The sequence below is a fragment of the Diospyros lotus genome, chromosome 6, assembly GCF_014633365.1.
Source record: "Diospyros lotus cultivar Yz01 chromosome 6, ASM1463336v1, whole genome shotgun sequence".
Classification (NCBI taxonomy): domain Eukaryota; kingdom Viridiplantae; phylum Streptophyta; class Magnoliopsida; order Ericales; family Ebenaceae; genus Diospyros; species Diospyros lotus.
In genome coordinates this window covers 8,124,976-8,145,434 of record NC_068343.1, presented here as the reverse complement: position 1 = coordinate 8,145,434, position 20,459 = coordinate 8,124,976, and the positions used below count along the sequence as shown (strand labels likewise).

General features: G+C 38.1%; 2 protein-coding genes across 2 annotated transcripts in view; one reads left to right on the top strand and one right to left on the bottom strand.

The window, feature by feature from the left end:
- Positions 1 to 20,459, top strand: part of LOC127804887 (uncharacterized) — a 72,807-nt gene that overhangs the window by 46,113 nt on the left and 6,235 nt on the right. Inside the window, exons 12-22 of the mRNA XM_052341971.1 lie at positions 4,353 to 4,454; positions 4,543 to 4,689; positions 4,855 to 5,017; positions 5,109 to 5,339; positions 5,422 to 5,576; positions 14,415 to 14,543; positions 14,648 to 14,765; positions 14,916 to 15,111; positions 15,284 to 15,395; positions 15,478 to 15,632; positions 16,475 to 17,897. Coding sequence (XP_052197931.1) covers positions 4,353 to 4,454; positions 4,543 to 4,689; positions 4,855 to 5,017; positions 5,109 to 5,339; positions 5,422 to 5,576; positions 14,415 to 14,543; positions 14,648 to 14,765; positions 14,916 to 15,111; positions 15,284 to 15,395; positions 15,478 to 15,632; positions 16,475 to 17,897 — 2,931 coding nt within the window. The remainder of the gene's footprint in view (positions 1 to 4,352; positions 4,455 to 4,542; positions 4,690 to 4,854; positions 5,018 to 5,108; positions 5,340 to 5,421; positions 5,577 to 14,414; positions 14,544 to 14,647; positions 14,766 to 14,915; positions 15,112 to 15,283; positions 15,396 to 15,477; positions 15,633 to 16,474; positions 17,898 to 20,459) is intronic.
- On the bottom strand, positions 12,338 to 13,726 carry LOC127804888 (uncharacterized). Its single transcript, XM_052341973.1, has 2 exons — positions 12,610 to 13,726; positions 12,338 to 12,524 (listed from the first exon to the last, which is right to left on the bottom strand). Exon 1 carries the CDS (start codon positions 13,675 to 13,677, stop codon positions 12,682 to 12,684), a length of 996 nt encoding a protein of 331 aa, XP_052197933.1. The 5' UTR covers positions 13,678 to 13,726; the 3' UTR covers positions 12,338 to 12,524; positions 12,610 to 12,681.

Sequence of the window (20,459 nt, the reverse complement as noted above, 5' to 3'; positions counted from 1 at the left end):
TCTTGTCCTCTTGGAGAGTTATTGCTGGTGAGTAGGTATAACTCTGAACACTACCTAGTGTTGTCAATTGTCCTCTCCAAATCCAAATCTTGAAATTCACACAAATTTTTGAAAAATTTAGTTTCACAATTATAATCCTAAGTAAATTTGCTGATGGATAATAAATCGCAGTCCAATTTTGAAACAAACAACATCGAGTGAAGGGAAAAATTCTCAGTTAACTTCACTGTTCCTACTTCGGCCACTTAGGATTGTGTTCCATCACCAATCCGTACTATCCACTTTTCTCTACATGGGTTGATTTGAGTAAATAGCCTTGAGTCTCTGGTCATATGGTCTGAAGCTCCGAAATCTACAATCCATACATTTGAATGATTTCTTTTAACATTGAGTGCATGAAGGATGTTACCTTTATGGGCCACGGTTCTGGTTGCAATGATCAAGGAGGAGGGGCTGCCTCGTGGCTGGCCAAATTTTTTTTGCAGAAACTCCATTTGATCTTTGCTAAAAGGGGCTGTTTTGGGGGAGTTGGTCCTTTCCTCCGAATTCACCACGTTCCCCCTACTTTATCTTCGGTTTGTTGGCTTCATGTCCGCTGGTTTGCCGTATAAATCCCAACATTTATCCTTCATGTGGCTAAGTTTATGAAAATACTCGCATTTTGGCTGATCCTTCTTTTGTTTGCTGTGGTTTGATGAGGGGTGACTCCCACGGGCAGCAAGAGCAGCCGCTTTGGAAGGTGGATTTTGGGTCCCCAACATGACCTTCTTTCTACTTTCTTCACACCTCACTTCAGCAAAGGCTTCTTGGAGGCTAGGAGTTGGCCTTGTAGATAGGATTCTGCCACAAACTTTGTCCAAGTACTTATTCAGTCCAATTAAGAACATATACAGACGCGTCTGCTCCACAATCTTTTTATAGTGCAGACCATCTTCCAGGCACTTCCATTTGTGTTCCTTGAACATATCTAACTGCTGCCAGTGCTAATTGAGAATCTAAAATACTGTGTAATGGTGAGATCTCCTTGCTGTTGATCATGAAGAACACATTCGATCTGGAACAGCTTGGATGTGTTCTCAACATGCGAATATGCCTCATTTACAGCCTTCCAGACCTCTGCAGCAGTTTTGTAAAGGGGAAAGTTTTCTCCAATTTCATTCATCATGGAATTGAGGAGCCATGACATAACGAGATTGTTCTTTGTCTTCCACGATCGATACTTCGGGTCTTCTTTCTTTGGCTGCATGGCTTCACCAGTGAGATCCTCATCTCTCCCTTTCCCAGAAACAAAGATCAATACTGACTGGGACCACTGTAAGCAGTTCTGGCCGTTCAGTTTATGGCCGGTGATGGTGAACGAGGTGCTGTCGGCAGCTCCGGGTGAGGCTTGGGTTGACTTCCGACGACAAGGCTTCCTTGGCGGCCATACTTCTCTTGGACTTCAAGTTTCAGAAGCAATTTTGAGACTGGGCTCAGATGAACAGGGCTGCTGTGTCACGTTAGCAGGCTGTTAGCTGGAGGAATGTTCCAGCACACCTTAGTTAGGCTTGTTGTTATGCACATGGGTGCATGTGGGAGGCTGTTAGGCTATATAAGCCACAGCTGGGGATGATAAGGATATGTTTTTTGAATTGATGAATGAAACTCTCTGATTTTCCTCTCTAAATTTTCTCTCAATCTCCCTTCCATTTCCCTCTGCTCTCTCTCTCTCTCTCTCTCTCTCTATTCTCTCCCTTCTCTGTTCCAATCTGCACTCTCCCTCATTTCTATCTATTATCTCACCCATTTCTGTCCAATTCCCTCTCCAATCATTCTGCAATTGATCCTGAACCCCTGGGATTCTTCTGATTTCCCATCCAAACCCTAGGCTAAACCCTAGGTACATGACATGCTGGACTGATTTCAGCAACGGCCAACGTTGGATCGGATGGACAGAGCTGCTGGACTGATTGCAGCAATGGCAGACAACAGCCCAGGCGTCGACGGAGTAGCTGCTGGACTGATTGCAGTGACGGCTGGCGTTGGATCGGACGGACAAAGCTGCTGGACTGGTTGCAGCGATGGCAGACATCAGCCCAGACGTCGACGACATAGCTGGAGACAATGGATGGTGACAGCGCCGCTGGAGTCGACAGAGGTGGGCGGTGGTGACACTGATACAACTGACGGAGGTTTCAACATTGAAGGGCATATCTGGACGGAGATGGTGTCGACGGACGCAAACGATGGCCACGCTCGACGGAGATGAGAACTGGACCAAGGGGACAGTCCTAGAACAACTAAATTATTTGCTTGGTCGATGACTGGACCAAGGGGACAGTCCTGGAACAACTAAATTATTTGCTTGGTCGATGACGGGAAGATTGCCGGTAGAGGGCGAAAGAATGAGAAGGATCCTAACTCTGCTCTGATACCATGTGGAGAAAGGAATTCTCTTTCATTCGTAAATTAACTGTACATGGCTGGTCTATATACACACAAGGAGATTACAAATCACATCCCTAACGGATTGTGATGTTCTAAGAATCATCTATCAATTGAAAAAGGAAACAAATAAAGTCAAAGAAGCTGTAAATCATCCTAGATAGAATCCTAACTGTACATAGCCTAAAATAGAGAAGATTTTGTGACTTAAATGCTGAGATTTTTTATCTTCTACAAGAAGAAAACCAGGAGACACACTTGTGAATGGAGTAGATGGAATGGAAGATTTTTATAGCAAAGGAGGTAGAGGAAGACTAAAAAATCTTGGTGGGATATTCTTAAACATGATATCAATTTATAAAGGATATGACCATAGATAGAGATGGTTGTAGAGCTAGAATTCATGTATCATACTGTGCTTAGTGGATTAAGCTTGTGATTGTTATTATTGTTTCTTGACATTCCAATGGGTTCACGTGGAGATCAGATGCTTGTTAAAAGTAGAGTTGCCTGTGATTGGAGAATGGTTTATTCTATTCTCACTAAACTTGACTCTGCCCCTTTTAAGTAGGTTTTCTCTTTTATGTGATTTTATTATTTATAAAGAAAAGTCACATACAAAGAAGAGTACAAGGCAATATTTTAAATTTTTATTTATTTTCAACTCTTTTTTTCCCTCAGAAATGAATCAATTTTAGGAGAATCTTTGTTTTGGTTTTATTTTACATGTGTTGACACATGTAAGCCTAGACTTGGATTTATTTTAACATGTCACTCATTGTGCATATATGAGCAGTATCATCTGACATTCTTACTTGACTTTTGCTGTTCTCTACTTCTTCTTTTTTCCCTTCTTTTTAGTTTTGAATGTTAAGCAGTTCTCAAATGCATTATGCATCCAATGAATTTCTTCCATTTCCAATTACTTTCAGATCTAGGAGATGACAGAAGCTTTATCATGCAGTTAAAGTTCAAAACCTTAGAAGTGTAAACAATGTAAAGTCTACTGCAAGGACACACATATACTTTGGGGTTGTTCCTATCTATTATTTACCCCGATTTTCAATGGTAATGCCCAATAGTGTAAGTAGGTTTATAACAATATGAGGTCCTCCCAAATATTTCACAGATGGAAGCTACTGAACAGATCTTAGGGTTTACAACTTCACATACATTCACAATCCAGTCCTTTTATGAGGCATTTAGAGCTGGCACAGAGGACATGTTTCTGTGGAAGGTTATTTGGAAACTGAGAGTGCTGCCTACTGTGGCTTTCTTCTCATCAATTGTGTTGCATGGCTTCAAATCAATAGTAAATAATCTAAGAAAGAGAAGACATATTATAGCTGACTGGTGCTTGGTATGCAAGGAAGCCATTCACATTTTTTACCAGCTGTGGAATCTTATTCTTGCTTTCTTTGGAATGTCTTGGGTGATGCTGGCCAAAATCGTTGGCTTTATGTTTTGCTTGACCAAAGAGTTTCTGAAGGAGAGGCTCCAGATTGCTTTGAATTATTACACCTTTATGTTTAATGTGACATGCTTGGAGAGAAAGAACCAAAAGACCATTTGAAGATGTAGAGACTTCTATACATGTTTTTCAGGGAACATTTTCACTTCCCTATTTTTGTGGTTAAAGTAGGATTTTTACCTTTTTTTGTAGATGAGATCTTCTTGTAGATATTTTTTACAAGGTTCAACCCTCAACAGTTCTTTTTATGTATACACAAGTACAACAACATGTCAAGTCTTAATCCTACTAGGTGGGTCAGTTACATGAATTCTAGCTTGTAATCATCTTGTTTATATATGCACTCCTAAAAAAGATAGAAAACGAATGTATATTGTCCACCCTCTACAGTTATGCAAATAATCACCATTTCTCCAGTTTGACAGCATTGCATCATCTTTTTTGCTTGGTTTTACAGCATTTCATGGAAGAGCATGCCAAAAGTACTCCAATGTCACGTTTACCTCTTATCACTGTTCTAGATTCCAAGCATCATCTGAAAGATCTTCCTGTGTGCCAGGTAACTTTGTGGGAAAATTGCTCATTGTGGACTTGTTTTGCATTGCTTTTGTTTGGTTTGTCGTCTGACACCTGTCTTTTTCTCTCAGCCATTTCATCTGGAGCTAAATTTCTTCAATAAAGAGAATCGAGTTCTTTATTATCCTGTCAGGGCATTTTATCTAGAGGGTCTTAACCTTATGGCATATAATCTCTGTTCAGGAGTAGATAACATTTACAAGAAGCTTTACATCTCGGTATTATCTGAAATCTTTTGTTTTACTTTTTAGCTAATTATTTTGAAGATTGTACTTCATTGAATGTTGATCCCACTTAATGAGATTAAGGCTTGTGATTCTTGTTTTACTGTATTGAATATTATCAAGGGGTTTACATCTTGCGCATCTACTTCCTGTCTTCAGATTCCTGGGAATGTAGAACTCCATCCAAAATACTTGCTCCACAGCAAAAAGCAGCACCTGTTCCTTGTTGTATATAAGTTAAGTGGCACCACACATGAAGTAGTTCTTTATTGGGAAAACACTGATTCTCTGTCAGCTAATAGTAAAGCAAGCACAGTGAAGGGTATGCTTATAAAAGTGTGTACTGCTGGTATATCTTGACACAATGCTCATGGAAATTGAAATTTAATTCAAATCATTTTTTGACTTCCTAGGTAAGGATGCTGCATTTATTGGACCCAATGAAAATCAATTTGTAATTCTTGACGAGGACGAGACTGGACTTGGTTTATATATTCTTCCGGGAGGAGCTTCACAACAGGTTGATGAGAAGAATGGTGCAGAAGATCAAGGCCAGTCAGTAGATGTTAATGTTGGTTCAGTGAAAGGACCCGTGGAATTTCTTTTTGAAACTCAAGTTGATCGCATCTTTTCAACCCCAATAGGTGCTTGGAGAAAAGTTCCTTGATAATTTATGTTAGTGATTGATTATTGATAGAATGCTAATCAGAGTCTGCTTTATTTTAGAATCAACCATGATGTTTGCTACTCATGGGGACCAGATTGGCCTGGCAAAACTTGTTCAGGGTTACCGCGTTTCAAATGCTAATGGTCATTATATACCAACCCAGGGTGAAGGAAGAAAATCGATCAAGTTGAAAATAAATGAGATTGTACTTCAGGTAATTGGTTCTCCATTTTTCAACACATGTAAATAATTGTTGGACTGTTGAACAATATGATGTTTTTATTGTTGAACGACTGGCAAGGGCATGGATTGCAATTCATTTGAGGATGCTAAGCACTATTATTATTGCATTCTTTTTCTATTGCTTATTGTTTCCCTTTTCTGGGTCTCTCTCAAAAAGGCTGAACAAGGGGTTCTCCATGCAGATTTCCAAATTATAGTTTACGATCCTGCATAAAGAGCGTGAGATATGGTCTATAAACATCATAATGGTTTTGTAACATGGATGCCAGTAGAGATGTGCCTCCCTTGTGTTTTTTAAGATTATTGTTGATCTGAGACTTTTGCCATATCTTGATGCATTATGGTTAAATTTACTTCAGTGTGTTGGCATCTTAATTTAAAATTGATGCATTGTGGTTATCCAACCTAGTGAGTTTAAGGCTTGTTTTGTATTGGCATCTTATTATGTGGAATCTTCTATGAATACAGTAAGGGCATCTCATAGAAAAAGAAAAAAACAAAAAGGTTATGATATGTTGTTGTATTAGATATAGTGATGTTTAAAATAGAGACTATTCTACTATCTGCTCCTTTGCAGTGATATGAAAACCCTGCACCTAAATTGCATCACCATGTTGGAATATAAAACTGGCTAATATTGCTACTCTATGGATTTATCTCACTCAGTATGTGTGGAGGAGCTTTATAGCTTTGTATGCCACTGGTGTGTTGAGTTCTAACCTAGACAAGGAGGGGGGGGGGGGGGGGGGGGTGAATTGACACCTTTTAAAAATTCTAATGCAAAACTTATGCATGTATATATATGAGAAAACAAATTTAATACAAACCAAAATTGTAGTTGAGAGTACGGGAGCACTTAAATACTAGATGGATAATATGATATCCGCCAGTTGTGCTAGTATGTGCTTAGATCCAATATACTCTTCAAATTACAACTTGGTGAAAACATGTGATTTGAATGCACACAATAACAAGACTTTAAATAAAGAATGATCAGTTAAAGCAAAACAGAATATAATACCAAAAACAAACAAGTATAATCAAGCAAGAATAAGTAAAGAGTGAAGAGAAGAAGAACACAGCGATGTATAGTGGTTCGGCCCTTATGGCTTACATCCACTACCTAAGGATTTCCTTCCTTAGGATTTTCAACCAAATCCACTATATGAAACTTTTGATACAACCACCGAAGCCTTCACTTGGCTTCACCACCACCAAACTATTTCTGGAGTCTCACTCTCACTGGTTTGGATTTTGTACGCTCTTTACAAGATACAAGAATAGTAGAGATTGAGAAATAGGGTTCTCTCAAAAATAATACAATGAAGTGTAGAGAACTCTCTTAGTTTTCTCTCAAGAGGATAGAGGAAAAGAAAGACTTAGAGAGAATGAAAATCTTGGTCAATGATGTAGAAAATAATAGGGCTTCCAAAAGTTGTTCCAAAGCCTTCAAGGGACCCTTTTATATAGTGCTAGAGTAGGCTTTCCTCGATCAATCTCAGCCCTCCATGTGGCAAGTCTTCAAGCCAATCTCATCCTTTCATTTTGAATTCTTGATTTACCTTCCATAATCAGCTAACTTGATTGATCTTCAAGACCTTTGAATTTTGTAGATCTTCAATCAGCCTTGAATGAGCAAATCAATTCCAATAATGCATGGCTGATTTCAAGGATTAAAAAATATCATCCAAACCCTTCATAATTCTTGCAAAATCGAAATTAAATAACAAATGATCAATTCTGACTTCTAGTTGATCTTCAAACTCCTTTGATTGTGCAATTGGCCCCTTAGCTTCCATAACAAGCATAGCTAATTTGAAATTTGAATTTAAACCTCCAAATGGTGTAAAATTTTTCCAAATATTCTCAAATAATGAAGCAAATTTGTCTAATAATGAAGATATCAATTATAACTTCAAAGGCCCTTAATTGATCAAGTTTCCATATTAAAAATGTTGACAACAAGAAGAGAATCAATTTGTGTAGCTGAATATATGCAAGATATCCTTAGAATATTCTCCCATAATGAAGATATCAATTAGCTATAATGAGGATATCAATTAGTCATAATGAGTAGGATAATTGATTCCATGATTTGAGTAGAGGATCCTTTTAATGAGATAGAATCAGCAATAAAGGAAAGTAATATCAATCAAGGTTTAACTTTCAAACCTTAATTTCCTCCATTAATGTTGAATAATAGGGCTGAATCTTTAACTTCTCCATTTGAATGCAATTCAAAAATTCTTCCATATTTAACTAAGTAAAGAAGCTTCTAAGAACCTTTAAATTTACTCCATGATTCTCTTACCATATTTAGACCAACGAGAAGATGTAACCTTGATGAGTGTGCTCCACGTGGCTGCCATATCATCAAAATGCCACATTAACAATGCCATGTCGCCAAGTTACATATATGGCAACTCCATATAGTGGACTACTCCAATCTCCTCAAAAACTTCCATATATATCTTTTGAACTTCCCATATATGAACAAGGATTCAATATATCTTCTAGACTTTCCATTCTAAGAACTTTCCATTCATAGCTCAAATACTCAAATTTCTAGAAAGCTCTCTAAAAACACGTTTCCATATATAATGAAATCTCTATATAAGTATAAGAAGTTTCTATATATAACCTGTGTCATGAAATCACTAAAGAATAGCTTTGTAAGCCTTATGAAGGCTTCATGCTTTGATAGTACATAAAATATAAATTCACATTCACACATGCCAATCATCAATCATCAAAATCTACACTCAACATGGTGATCATGTGTGCACCCTGCTCATGGTGGAGCCTTGGATTGCATTTTTTGTTGAAAGAGGTGACTTTCAGTTTGAGAATGGAAACAAGTGTTCTTTGTAACATCTCCTTCCCCTTTTACCTCCTGCCCTTAGTTAGATGGATTTTTCTTTTTTGCAAATTTCAAAATAGACTCGAGTTACTATGCCTGCATGTAATAGCCATGTAATAGTTTTTCCATGCCTGTTTTTCACATTGATTTTGCATTAGATTGGATTCCATAGATTAGACTTCAATTTTGTTTCAAACTGAATATTCTTTCCCATAACTAGGTAAGCGTCAAATGATAAGTATATACCTGTAAACAGGTAAGAAATGATGTTCCATTTTTTAGTCTCTGTTAATAGAGCGAGCATGGGTTTGCTGAGTGTAACCTTTCCTTCTAAACATAAAATGAAGATCAAATATGCCTCATTTGGCTCAGAGCTCATGCTTTGTGTTAAGTTATTCATCACCATCTCATCTAAAAGCTTAAGTTGTTAGCTAGAGGGTCAACTTTATTTTTAATATTATCATTTTTACTCTCAACAAGCCCCCTTGTGTGGTCAGGCTTCATTGTATAATTGGTCCAAATATGTGCCATTATGTAAACATTGGGTTAGCGGGAAGATTTGAACTCAAGACTTTTGTCTGCTCTAATACCATAAAAATTGAACAATTTAAATAATCAAAACTCTAATTGAGAAGTGATCCGAAGCACAAAAAAACTCACATATTCTGTGGTACACGGCTGTATTAAATATAGCAATACAACTTATCTCCTAGCTAAAAAATAGGACATTCAAATTACAAAATAATAACTTATTTAGATAATAAAAATCCTAATTTTTCGGATATAGAGAAGCTTTATCTTTTTATCTTCTTATCTCGCCTTTAGCTTCAAATCTTCAAGATATAATTCGGCTTTATCTTTTCCAATATTATTTTCAACACTTCCTCTCAAGCTGGAGCATAGATATCTTTCATTCCCAGCTTGCCTCTTATCATTTCAAAGCCTTGTTTGTTCATTGCTTTGGTAAAGATGTCGGCTTCTTGTAGGCCAGTAGGGATATACATCAGGTTTATTCCACCATCTTCAATCTCTTGCTCGATGAAATGCCTATCAATTCTCACATGCTTCATCCCGTCATGTTGAACCAGATTGTTTACTATACTGAAGGCAAATTTACTGTTACAGTATAATCTTGTAGGATCATTATTAGTCATCTTCAAATCATTCATAAATTTTTCCAGCCATATTATTTCACAGACTCCTTGAGCTATAGCTTGGTACTCTGCTTCAACACTACTTCTTGCTACCACACTCTATTTTTTGCTTCTCCACGTAACATTATTTCCCCATAGCTTTGTGCAATAACCAGAAGTTGATTTACTATCTTCAAAGGAACCTGCCCAATTAGCATCTACAAACCATTGAATTCCTCGGTCTTCGGTTTTTTTGAATAAAATACCGTTTCCAGGAGTTCCTTTAAGGTATCTAGGATATGATAAACTGCATCAAGATGTTTGCCGTGAGGTGAATGCATGTGTTGACTTACTTTACTTACTGTATATGAAATGTCTGGTCTGGTAAGAGATAAGTATATTACCCTCCCCACTAATCTTTGATACCTCTCCTTATCAACTTCTTTTTCTGTCCCATCTACACTAGCCTTCCAATTGGGTTTTAGTGGGGTACTAGCTGGTCTACAACCTAGCTTGCCTATTTCTTTGAGTAGGTCTAGTGTATATTTTCTTTGAGATATAAGGATTCCCTCCTTGCTCCTTGCTATTTCCATCCCAAGAAAGTATCTCATCTGCCCAAGGTCTTTTATTTCAAAAGTCTGATGTAATTGTTCATTTAAAGCTTTAATCTCCTGATGATCATTACTTGTAATAATAATGTCATCCACATAAACAATTAAAATTGTTTTTAGACATTAGCAGCATGTTTAGTAAATAGGGTATGGTCAGACTGCCCTTATTGATACCCTACCCGATGTAATGTGGACCTAAATCGCTTGAACCAGATCCTAGGAGATTGTTTTAGCCCATATAGTGATTTGATTAATCTGCAAACCTTCCCTTTTCCTTCAAATCTAGGAGGAATTCTCATATATATCTCTTCCTCTAGCTCTCCGTTCAGAAATGCATTCTTTATATCAAGTTGGTGTAGTTCACAATCTAAGTTGGCTGCAATTGATAATAACACACGTATAGAATTGAGTTTTGCAATAGGTGCAAAAGTCTCTTCATAATCTATACCTTGGGTTTGTGTGAATCCTTGGGCCACCAACCTTGTTTTGTATCGTTCAATGCTCCCATCAGCTCTATATTTTGTTGTGAAAACCCATTTACTTCCTACCACTTTCTTGTTTTCAGGTAGTTCAACCAGTTCCCACGTGCCATTTTTTATTAGGGCATCCATTTCTTCCATTACAGCTCTTTTCCAGTCAGGATTTTTTAGAGCTTCACCAATGTTTTTTGGTATGTACACCTCATCCATCTTTATAGTAAATGCCCTTAAACCTGGGGAAAGCCGGAATACACCAAATGATTAGCAATGGGGTGTTTAGCACATGATCTTACCCCTTTCCTCCAAGCGATTGGGACATCCAGATCAATTGATTCAGCCTCCGAATTTCCAATTTTTGTTTCTGATTCAGCATTTTGTGTTCTGTTGAGATCTTCACTTGGCGCTGCTGATTCATTTCTTGCTTCCTCTCCATGTGTTGGACCTTGTTCTAGGAATGATGATTGGTCTTGCCTCAGTTCAAGATCCTTTCTTCTTGAATATACCTTGAGTGGCAGCTTTGATTTAGGATCTGCTATTGCAGTTTTTTCTACAGTAGTTTTTTGTTGTTCTCCCCCTGAATAAGTTACAGTATTCGGAATGGGAATAGAAGGAACAACTGTTTTAGGCAAAATACTAACATCCCAACAATTATCTCTATCAAAAACTGCACTAGACACCTCCCCCTGCAAGTTAGTGGTAGGATAATAAAACTGATTCTCGAGAAAAGAGACATCACATGACACAAGAAACTTTTTAGTGTTAGGACAATAACACTTGTATCCTGGTTGGGTGGGCGAGTAGCCAACAAACACACTTCAAGGACTTAGGATGCAATTTTGAGTGATAATTGTGAACGAAGGCTGTACATCCGAAGACTTTAGGGGATAAGGAATTCAGCATGCGGGTTAGGAGAGGATATGATGTAATGAGAGTGTTTAATGGGGTTTTGAAATTGAGGATTTTAGTAGGAAGCCTATTAATGAGATAGGTTGCTATAAGGATGGCTTCTCCCCAAAAGGATGTAGGCACAGAACTAGAGAACATCAATGTGCGAGCAATTTCTAGCAAATGCCGATTTTTTCTTTCAGCAATTCCGTTTTGTTGGGGGTTATAGGGACATGTGCTTTGATGAATAATGCCATTGTCACTCAAGTATGTCTTGAATTTAGAGGAGAAGTATTCTTTTCCATTATCCGAACGAATGATATGAATGGATGTTTGAAAATTGTTGAGAACCATTTGATGAAAGTTTCTGAAAATTTTAAAGACTTCTGATTTTTCCTTCATCAAAAACACCTAACACACCCTAATTGGCCCCCATACATCACTATGGATAATGTAAAAAGGTTTAGTTGGTTGATATGTCTGAATGGGATGAATCACTCATTTTATTGCCAAATAAACGAGGGTACAAAATCTTTAAATATCGAAAGTTCGGATGACCTAATCTTTTGTGCCACAAGTAGATGTTAGAATCTGAAACAATAGAGGAAACAAAGGAATTCTGTAACCTAGAAAGAAAAGCAAGAGTAGCAGCCGATCCTTGCATATAGTAAAGGCCTTCTCTCTCCTTAGCATTGCCAATCATTCTCCCCGAAATGAGGTCCTGAAACACAATGAGTAGGAAAAAACGTTACTTTGCAATGCATATCTCTAGTAACTTTGCTGATAGACAGCAAATTGCATTTTAATGAAGGCACATATAAAATAGATTTCAGCCACAAACCATCTAGTTATACCGAACCTTCTCCTTCAACATGTGATATTGTGCCATCTGCCATAGTCACTTTTATATTCTTCTCACAACGTTTGTAATCCATCATACCACAAAGGGATCTGGTCATATGATCAGAATCCCCCGTGTCAACAATCCAATCATTCTTATTAAGCAGCTTAGAAAGATAACAATCATAAACTATACCTTGTTTCACATGGGAGGCTGTTGGGTTCGATACTTCTTCAGAATCAGTGGGTTTTGTAACCCTTGTTTGGTTTAAAACTTGTTGCAGGATTTCCCCAACTGGTTAGAAGTTAGGATGACACTTGTACCTTCTTCTGTATCTGCTGCATAGGCTGGCTGTGGTCTTTTCTGATTCTGGTTTCTCCCCTTCCAATTAGCAGGCTTTCCATGTAACTTCCAACAGTTTTCTTTGGTGTGGTTTGGTCTCTTGCAATGATCACACCAAGATTTATCTCTTGTATGATCTCCTCGAGGTGCTGTTGTCTTTTGTTTGGAGACTGCAAGTGCTGATCCACCTTGATTGTTAACTTTAGTTGCTGTGTGCATCATCACTTTTTTTCTGCTTTCTTCCCTCCTTACTTCAGCAAAGGCCTCCTTGATGGAAGGGAAGGGTTTTATCCCTAGAAGCTGTCCTCTGACTTCATCTAAGTCAGAGTTTAGTCCCTGCAAGAAATCAAACACCCGCTCCTTCTCGACCATCTTTGCATATTTCACTCCATCTTCTATGAACTCCCAGTTTATATCATAATTTAGATCCATCTCATGCCATAGTTCAGATAAAATATTGTAGTAATCAGTGACCGAGTTGTTACCTTGGCGGGTGGTTTTTAAGGCCGATCTTACCTCAAAGCATTGTGCTGTATTTTCCATATCTGAATACAGACTTTGAACAGCATCCCACACTTCCTTGGCTATCTTATAGAATAAGTAGGTTCTCCCTATCTTTGGCTCCATAGAATTGATGATCCAAGCCATCACTATGGAGTTTTCAGCATCCCAGGTATTATACTCGGATGTATCAGCATCTGGCTGAGTTGTTCCACATGTGAGATAACCCATCTTACCTTTCCCTTTCATCACCAACATAACCGACTGTGACCATTCCCGAAAATTGGTTCCAGTAAGCTTATGCTGTGTGATTTGAAGAGTATGATGATCTACCGAGATAGGAGAAGAGGATGGAAGGGCTGATCGAGAGGCGGAAGGTGCGATATTGGAGGTTGCACTGGTGGTTGAGAAATCGGCCATATTGAGGAGAGTTAATGTGCTACGGAAGGCATGGTGGTTTACACGTACTTATTCTGTGATACCATGAACAATTTAAAGAATCAAAACTCTAATTGAGAAGTGATCCAAAGCACAGAAAAACTCACATATTCTGTGGTACACGGCTGTATTAAATATAGTAATACAACTTATTTCCTAGCTAAAAAATAGGACATTCAAATTACAAAATAATAACAACTTATTTAGATAATAAAAATCCTAATTTTTCAGATATAGAGAAGCTTTATCTTTTTATCTTCTTATCTCGCCTTTAGCTTCAAATCTTCAAGATAGAATTTGGCTTTATCTTTTCCAAGATTATCTTCAACAAAAATTAACCACTATCTCATCGAAAAGCTTAAATCGTCAGATAGAGGGTTAACTTTATCCTTTATATTATTATTTTCACTCTCAACAATTTGGGCTTCTGTATTTTACTATTTTATACCTAGTCCCATACCAATGTCAAGTTTAACACTCAAATGCACCAGAAAGCTGCGGAATATCACTAGCCTAAGCACTGAGGTCTCTGAAACTTTCATAACTCTGTAGCTTAGTAGCGTAGAATATCCTTTATTGCTGCTCATATAGCCTTCAACCATGGATTGGCTACCACTTACCAGGAAGTTAACTCCCAACTCATTGTCAGTTTATGTAGATCTACTTGAATGTCTCAACTGATTAGAAAATTGATATACTTTTCCAACCATCTTTTCCAGGTTCACTGGCAAGAAACTCTTCGAGGTTATGTTGCAGGAATATTAACAACTCAAAGAGTTCTAATTGTGTCAGCAGATCTAGATATACTGTCAAGCAGCTCTACAAAGTTTGATAAAGGACTTCCTTCAATATCCTCATACAGAAAACTTATACATAATGGCTACTTTTTCAATAGTTGCACATTTTTATGTGAAATAATGTTGAATTTTGTATGTCTTTAACTTCTGGTTACTTTAGATCCCTTCTCTGGGTTGGACCTGCATTATTGTTTTCAACTGCCACTGCCATTAGTGTGCTTGGGTGGGATGGAAGAGTGAGGACAATTCTTTCCATTAGTATGCCCAATGCAGGTATCTTATGTTGTTTGCTTTCGTATTTGAGCTTTTTCAGCAGCCTTCCATTTTCTCTGCTCGTGTTTAACCTTTGTCAACAATTGCAAGTCTATCGATTCTATTGAATCATCCTTTATTACTGAGCCATCATGATGAACTTCCATGCAGTGCTGGTTGGTGCATTGAATGATCGTTTGTTGCTTGCAAACCCAACAGAGGTAACTCCCAAACAAAAAAAGGCAGTTGAGATAAAGAGTTGTCTTGTCGGGCTTCTTGAACCTCTTCTTATTGGATTTGCCACAATGCAAGAGAGTTTTGAACAGAAGCTAGATCTGTCAGAGATACTGTACCAAATAACATCCAGGTTTTCCTTCCTCTGCTAGGAGGCATGTTTGTTTGTGGCATACAAAACTTTCTTCTTCATACACATAACAGTTCTATATTTCTCTTATCCATTCTCATTTTAATTTTGGTGGTAACTTGATCTGAGTATGAGTTTTGTGACAAATGACATCAATTGTATTCTCTAAATGAAGGTTTGACAGTTTGCGCATAACTCCGCGATCTCTGGATATTCTCTCTAGAGGTTCTCCAGTTTGTGGAGATCTTGCTGTAGCACTATCTCAATCAGGTCCACAGTTTACTCAGGTGATCAATATAGGATTTGTTGTATTATGCATTTATCAATCATCTATCCTGGTTTTCATTAATTTGTTTTGGCTAAACTTAGGTGCTACGTGGAATCTATGCAATCAATGCGCTCCGATTTTCTATTGCGCTGTCTGTTTTAAAGGATGAGTTTTTGCGTTCCAGAGACTATCCACAATGCCCTCCAACCTCTCATTTGTTTCAACGATTTCGCCAGTTGGGATATGCCTGTATCAAGTATGTGGCTCCATTGTTTTGTTACTTGGTTCCCTGCTCCTAATTGCAATCCCTTCTACTATCTTGGGCCCTTGGTTCCTTTGCCCCTTATTTTTGTGGCTAAATACTATTCCATGCCTAGTAAGTGATATCTGCAGTTGTACATTTAATCCTTTAGCTTACCATCATGCAACTGTATGTTGCCTGAACTTTGACTTTTTTATTATTTGTCTCAGAAGATAATTTGCTACTTGCTGGAGGCACAAGGATGAAAAATGTTTTCTTTTGTTTTCTTTTTCTTCTTCCCATTGTTAGAATTTTCTCAGGCATTGAATTGGGACTGTCATGTCTTAGAGCATTTTATGGTTCACTTTAGTCTATCCTCAGAAAGCTCTGTGGTTTCAGTTTTCATTTTTCCCTAGCGTAAAATATTAATATCATCTACATGTAGTTGTATGCTATTAATTGTAGAATTTCAGTCGAATGCATACAACAGCATTTGCATGCCTTAATCCTACTAGGTATGGTCAGGTACATGAATTGTAGGAGTAGGACCTCCATGCATCCCTATCCTTGGCTATATCCTCTCTAAGGGCATTGTATCCGTGTCATGTCTAAGGGTTTCTGACCCTTGTAAAATTTATTTTAATACAGAAATGATCAGGTAAATGAGGGTCCTCGGTCCTTACATCAACTGGGTTGATCATTGATTGCTCTCTTTTTGAGCTGTTAATGAATTGATAAGATGTTTGAGTGTTTAAGTTCTTTGTTCAGGATTTCACTCACGTGACTTTCTTTTTCTTTCTTTTTTCTTTTTTTTTTGATGTCTCATATGACATATTTGAATATTACGAAAATTGCAGGTATGGTCAATTTGACAGTGCAAAAGAAACTTTTGAAGTAATCTCAGATTATGAAAGCATGCTTGACCTATTCATATGCCACCTTAACCCTAGTGCAATGAGGCGCCTTGCTCAGAACCTGGAGGAAGAGGGTGCTGATTCCGAGTTGAGACGATATTGTGAAAGAATACTAAGGGTCCGTTCTACTGGATGGACACAAGGTATTTTTGCCAATTTTGCTGCTGAAAGCATGGTTCCTAAAGGACCAGAATGGGGTGGAGGTAATTGGGAAATCAAGACACCTGCCAACTTAAAGGCTATACCACAGTGGGAACTGGCTGCAGAGGTTATGCCATACATGAAAACAGATGAAGGGACTATACCATCCATTGTAACTGATCATATTGGTATTTATCTGGGCTTAATAAAGGGAAGAGGTAATGTTGTAGAAGTAAGGGAAGACAGTTTGGTCAAGGCACTTAAGCCTGTAGCTACTGATGCCAGAGCAAATGCCCTTCATGTTCCTCTTGGTACATCCATGTCTAACAAATCAAAGGTGGTGGCTGAGGGTGATTCCCTGTTGGGCTTAGAAACTCTTACCAAGCAACCTGTAGGCACCAGTGCTGCAGATGAACAGGCAAAGGCTGAAGAAGAGTTTAAAAAATCACTATATGGCACTGCTGATGGTAGCAGCAGTGATGAGGAGGAAAATTCAAAGGCTAAGAAAATACGCATTAGAATCCGAGAAAAACCTGTTGAGTCTACTACAGTGGATGTCAATAAGATCAAAGAAGCCACAAAGCAGTTTAAGCTCGGTGATGGACTTGGCCCACCAATAAGCAGGACCAAATCTTTAACTGGTATATATCCAGATCTTGGCCTGAGTTTCCCTCAACCTACTCCTGCAACCACTGGAGCTGTTACAGGTGCCCCACTTCCTGCCCCTGTTGATCCTTTTGGAATTGATTCATTAGCTCAACATGCACCTGTGTCAGAGACTGGCCCTATGGTTGCGGGCATTGGAGCTGGGCCAATTCCAGAGGACTTTTTTCAGAATACAATATCATCGCTCCAGGTTGCACAATCACTGCCTCCACCTGGGACTTACCTTTCAAGGATGGATCAGAATTCTCAAGGGGTTGAAACCAACATGGCTGCACCTGACCAGGTTGGTGTACCTGTATCTAATTTTGGTCTACCTGATGTTGGCATTCCCCCTCAAGCTTCTTCGCAACCTCTATCACTTGATTCTGTTGGACTTCCAGATGGTGGAGTCCCTCCACCTGTGGCTCAGCCTGTTGTGCCAGGGTCTCAGATTCAGGTAGCTCAGGTATTAACCTCCACTCAGCCCCTCGATCTTAGCTCACTCGAACCTCCAGGTTCTGTAAATCTGGGACAACCTCCTGCACATCCAGCTTCACCAAAAACTGTGCGTCCTGGACAAGTGAGTATCTTATTTCTGTGTCGTTTTCCCATTTTGCTTTTTTATTTATTTATTTGAGATATCTTCGAAATCTGTTCCTTGCTTTATGTTCTTTCTCCATACTCCAATGGATTGGTATGAGAAAATCAACATAAATATTATCATCGTCAACTACGTTTTACCCTAACGAAATTAGAGTTAGTGGCATGGCATTCATAATGCCAATTGACTTCTAAAAGTCACATTGACCATACAAATCCATGAAAAAGAACAATGTGGCAAAATTTTACACCAGATGCCCTCCCTAACACAATCCTCAAACAAAGGAATAATGAGATAAAGTTCCCACACCATCATCATATGAAAAAGTTTTATGAGATGGTAGTGAATGAAGATAATTGATATGGTCATGTTCATCACATAGTTGATATTGTGAAACCAACTTGTGCAACATGGAAACATGACTACAAATATTCAAAAAAAATGTTCTACCACATGGTTGAGATAAATGTTACCATTGTACAAAGGAGAAGAGGGCATCTCCTGGCTAACGCAACTATTTAACGCCATCCTTAAATAAAAAAAGATGCCAGATGAGTGGAGCAAGAGTACTTTGGTTCCTATATACAAGAACAAATGAGATGTTCAAAACTGTGAAAATTATAGAGGAATTAAGTTAATGAGTCATACCATGAAACTCTGGGAGAGAGTAATAGAGCAGAGGCTCAGAAAGGAAACAAAGGTGTCAGAAAATCAGTTTGGTTTCATGCCTGGTAGGTCAACAATGGAAGCTATATATCTACTGAGGCGTCTAATGGAAAGGTATCGAGATCATCAGAAGGACCTACATATGGTGTTTATAAATCTAGAAAAGGCCTATGATAGGGTCCCTAGAGAAGTATTATGGAGGGTTTTAGAGAATAAATGAGTCAAAATAGCCTATATACAAGTCCTTAAGGACATGTATCATGGTGTAGAGACAAGGGTCAGAACATGCGGAGGGGATACTGAACCATTTACAACTACAATAGGACTGCATCAAGGTTCTGCACTAAGCCCATACTTATTTGTCCTAGTAATGGATGAACTCACTAAAGATATTCAGACAGATGTGCCATGGTGTATGCTATTTGCAGACGACATAGTGTTGGTGGATGAAACAAAAGAAGGAGTGAACACTAAGCTTGAGTTGTGGAGAAACAATTTAGAATCTAAGGGATTTAAATTAAGTAGAAAGAAAACAGAATATATGGAATGCAAATTTAGTAAAAATGCAAGAGTGGATGATGTTATAATAAAATTAGAAGACCAAATCTTACAAAGAAAAGACCATTTTCGATATTTGGGATCAGTGATTCAAAAAGATGGAGAAATCCACGAGGATGTCGCACATAGAATTAAGGCAGGTTGGCTAAAATGGAGAAATGCATCGGGGGTGTTATGTGATGGTAAAATCCCATTAAAATTGAAAGGAAAATTTTATAGGACAGCTATAAGACCAGTCTTGCTATATGGCTCAAAATGTTGGGTAGTCAAATACCAGCATGAGCAAAAGACGAGTGTAGCGGAGATGAGGATGTTAAGATGGATGTGCGGACATACAAGAAAGGATAAAGTTAGAAATGAAGTTATTCGTAATAAGGTAGGAGTAGTGCCAATCGAGAAGAAGATGAGAGAGACTAGACTAAGATGGCTTGGTCATGTGAGAAGGAGACTAAGAGACGCTCATGTGAGGAGAGTTGATGAAATGGAACAATTAGTCACAAAAAGAGGTAGAGGTAGACCAAAGAAGACTTTGAGAGAGACATTAAAATTTGATATGAAATATATGGATCTAAATGAGGATATGACAAAAGACAGAAATACATGGAAGTTTAGAATTCATGTAGCCGATCCCACATAGTGGGATAAAGGCTGGATATGTTGTTGTATTATTAAAAAAATGTAAGTTCAAGGGGAACCCTCTCTTGTGGTATGAGGCCAGCCTAATTTTCTTGTAAGCAGTGAAGTTTTCTGAGGTTTAATGTACTAATTTGATGTTGGATGATATTTATTATAGCTCATTTTTCTCTGGTTGATGTTTATTCATCATGATGCATTTTTCTATAAACTTTGACTGTAAAAGCTTTTGGTTCCTTTCATAAGTGGAAGTTTGTTGTCCACTTTCTCTCTTACCTCAAGTTGTCTCCTATGTTTATTATTACTAAAGCTGATGGGAAAGGAAAATCTGCGTGTAATTGACAATATACCCAAGTCATCCCTAGGAAAGGATTTTGACCATTGAATTGGAACAAAAAACTTTGAAGAAGAGGGACCTATTGCAATATTGAATTGCTTAATGTTGTTGGCATCACCTGAAGGTGAAGCATCGGGGCAACGCCTTACTTCAAAATTATGTGGCTTAATTTTCATGTTTAAAGATATAGCGGTTCAAAGTTTTAGAAGGCTTTTATGTTTCCTATTAATGCTTAAATTTTCTCATTGTATTCAAAAATGATGCTCCACAAAAGGAAAGTTGTTCTGTATTTCCTCCCAAACACCATTGGGTGATTTGGGCATGACAGGATAGATAGTAAGGAATCT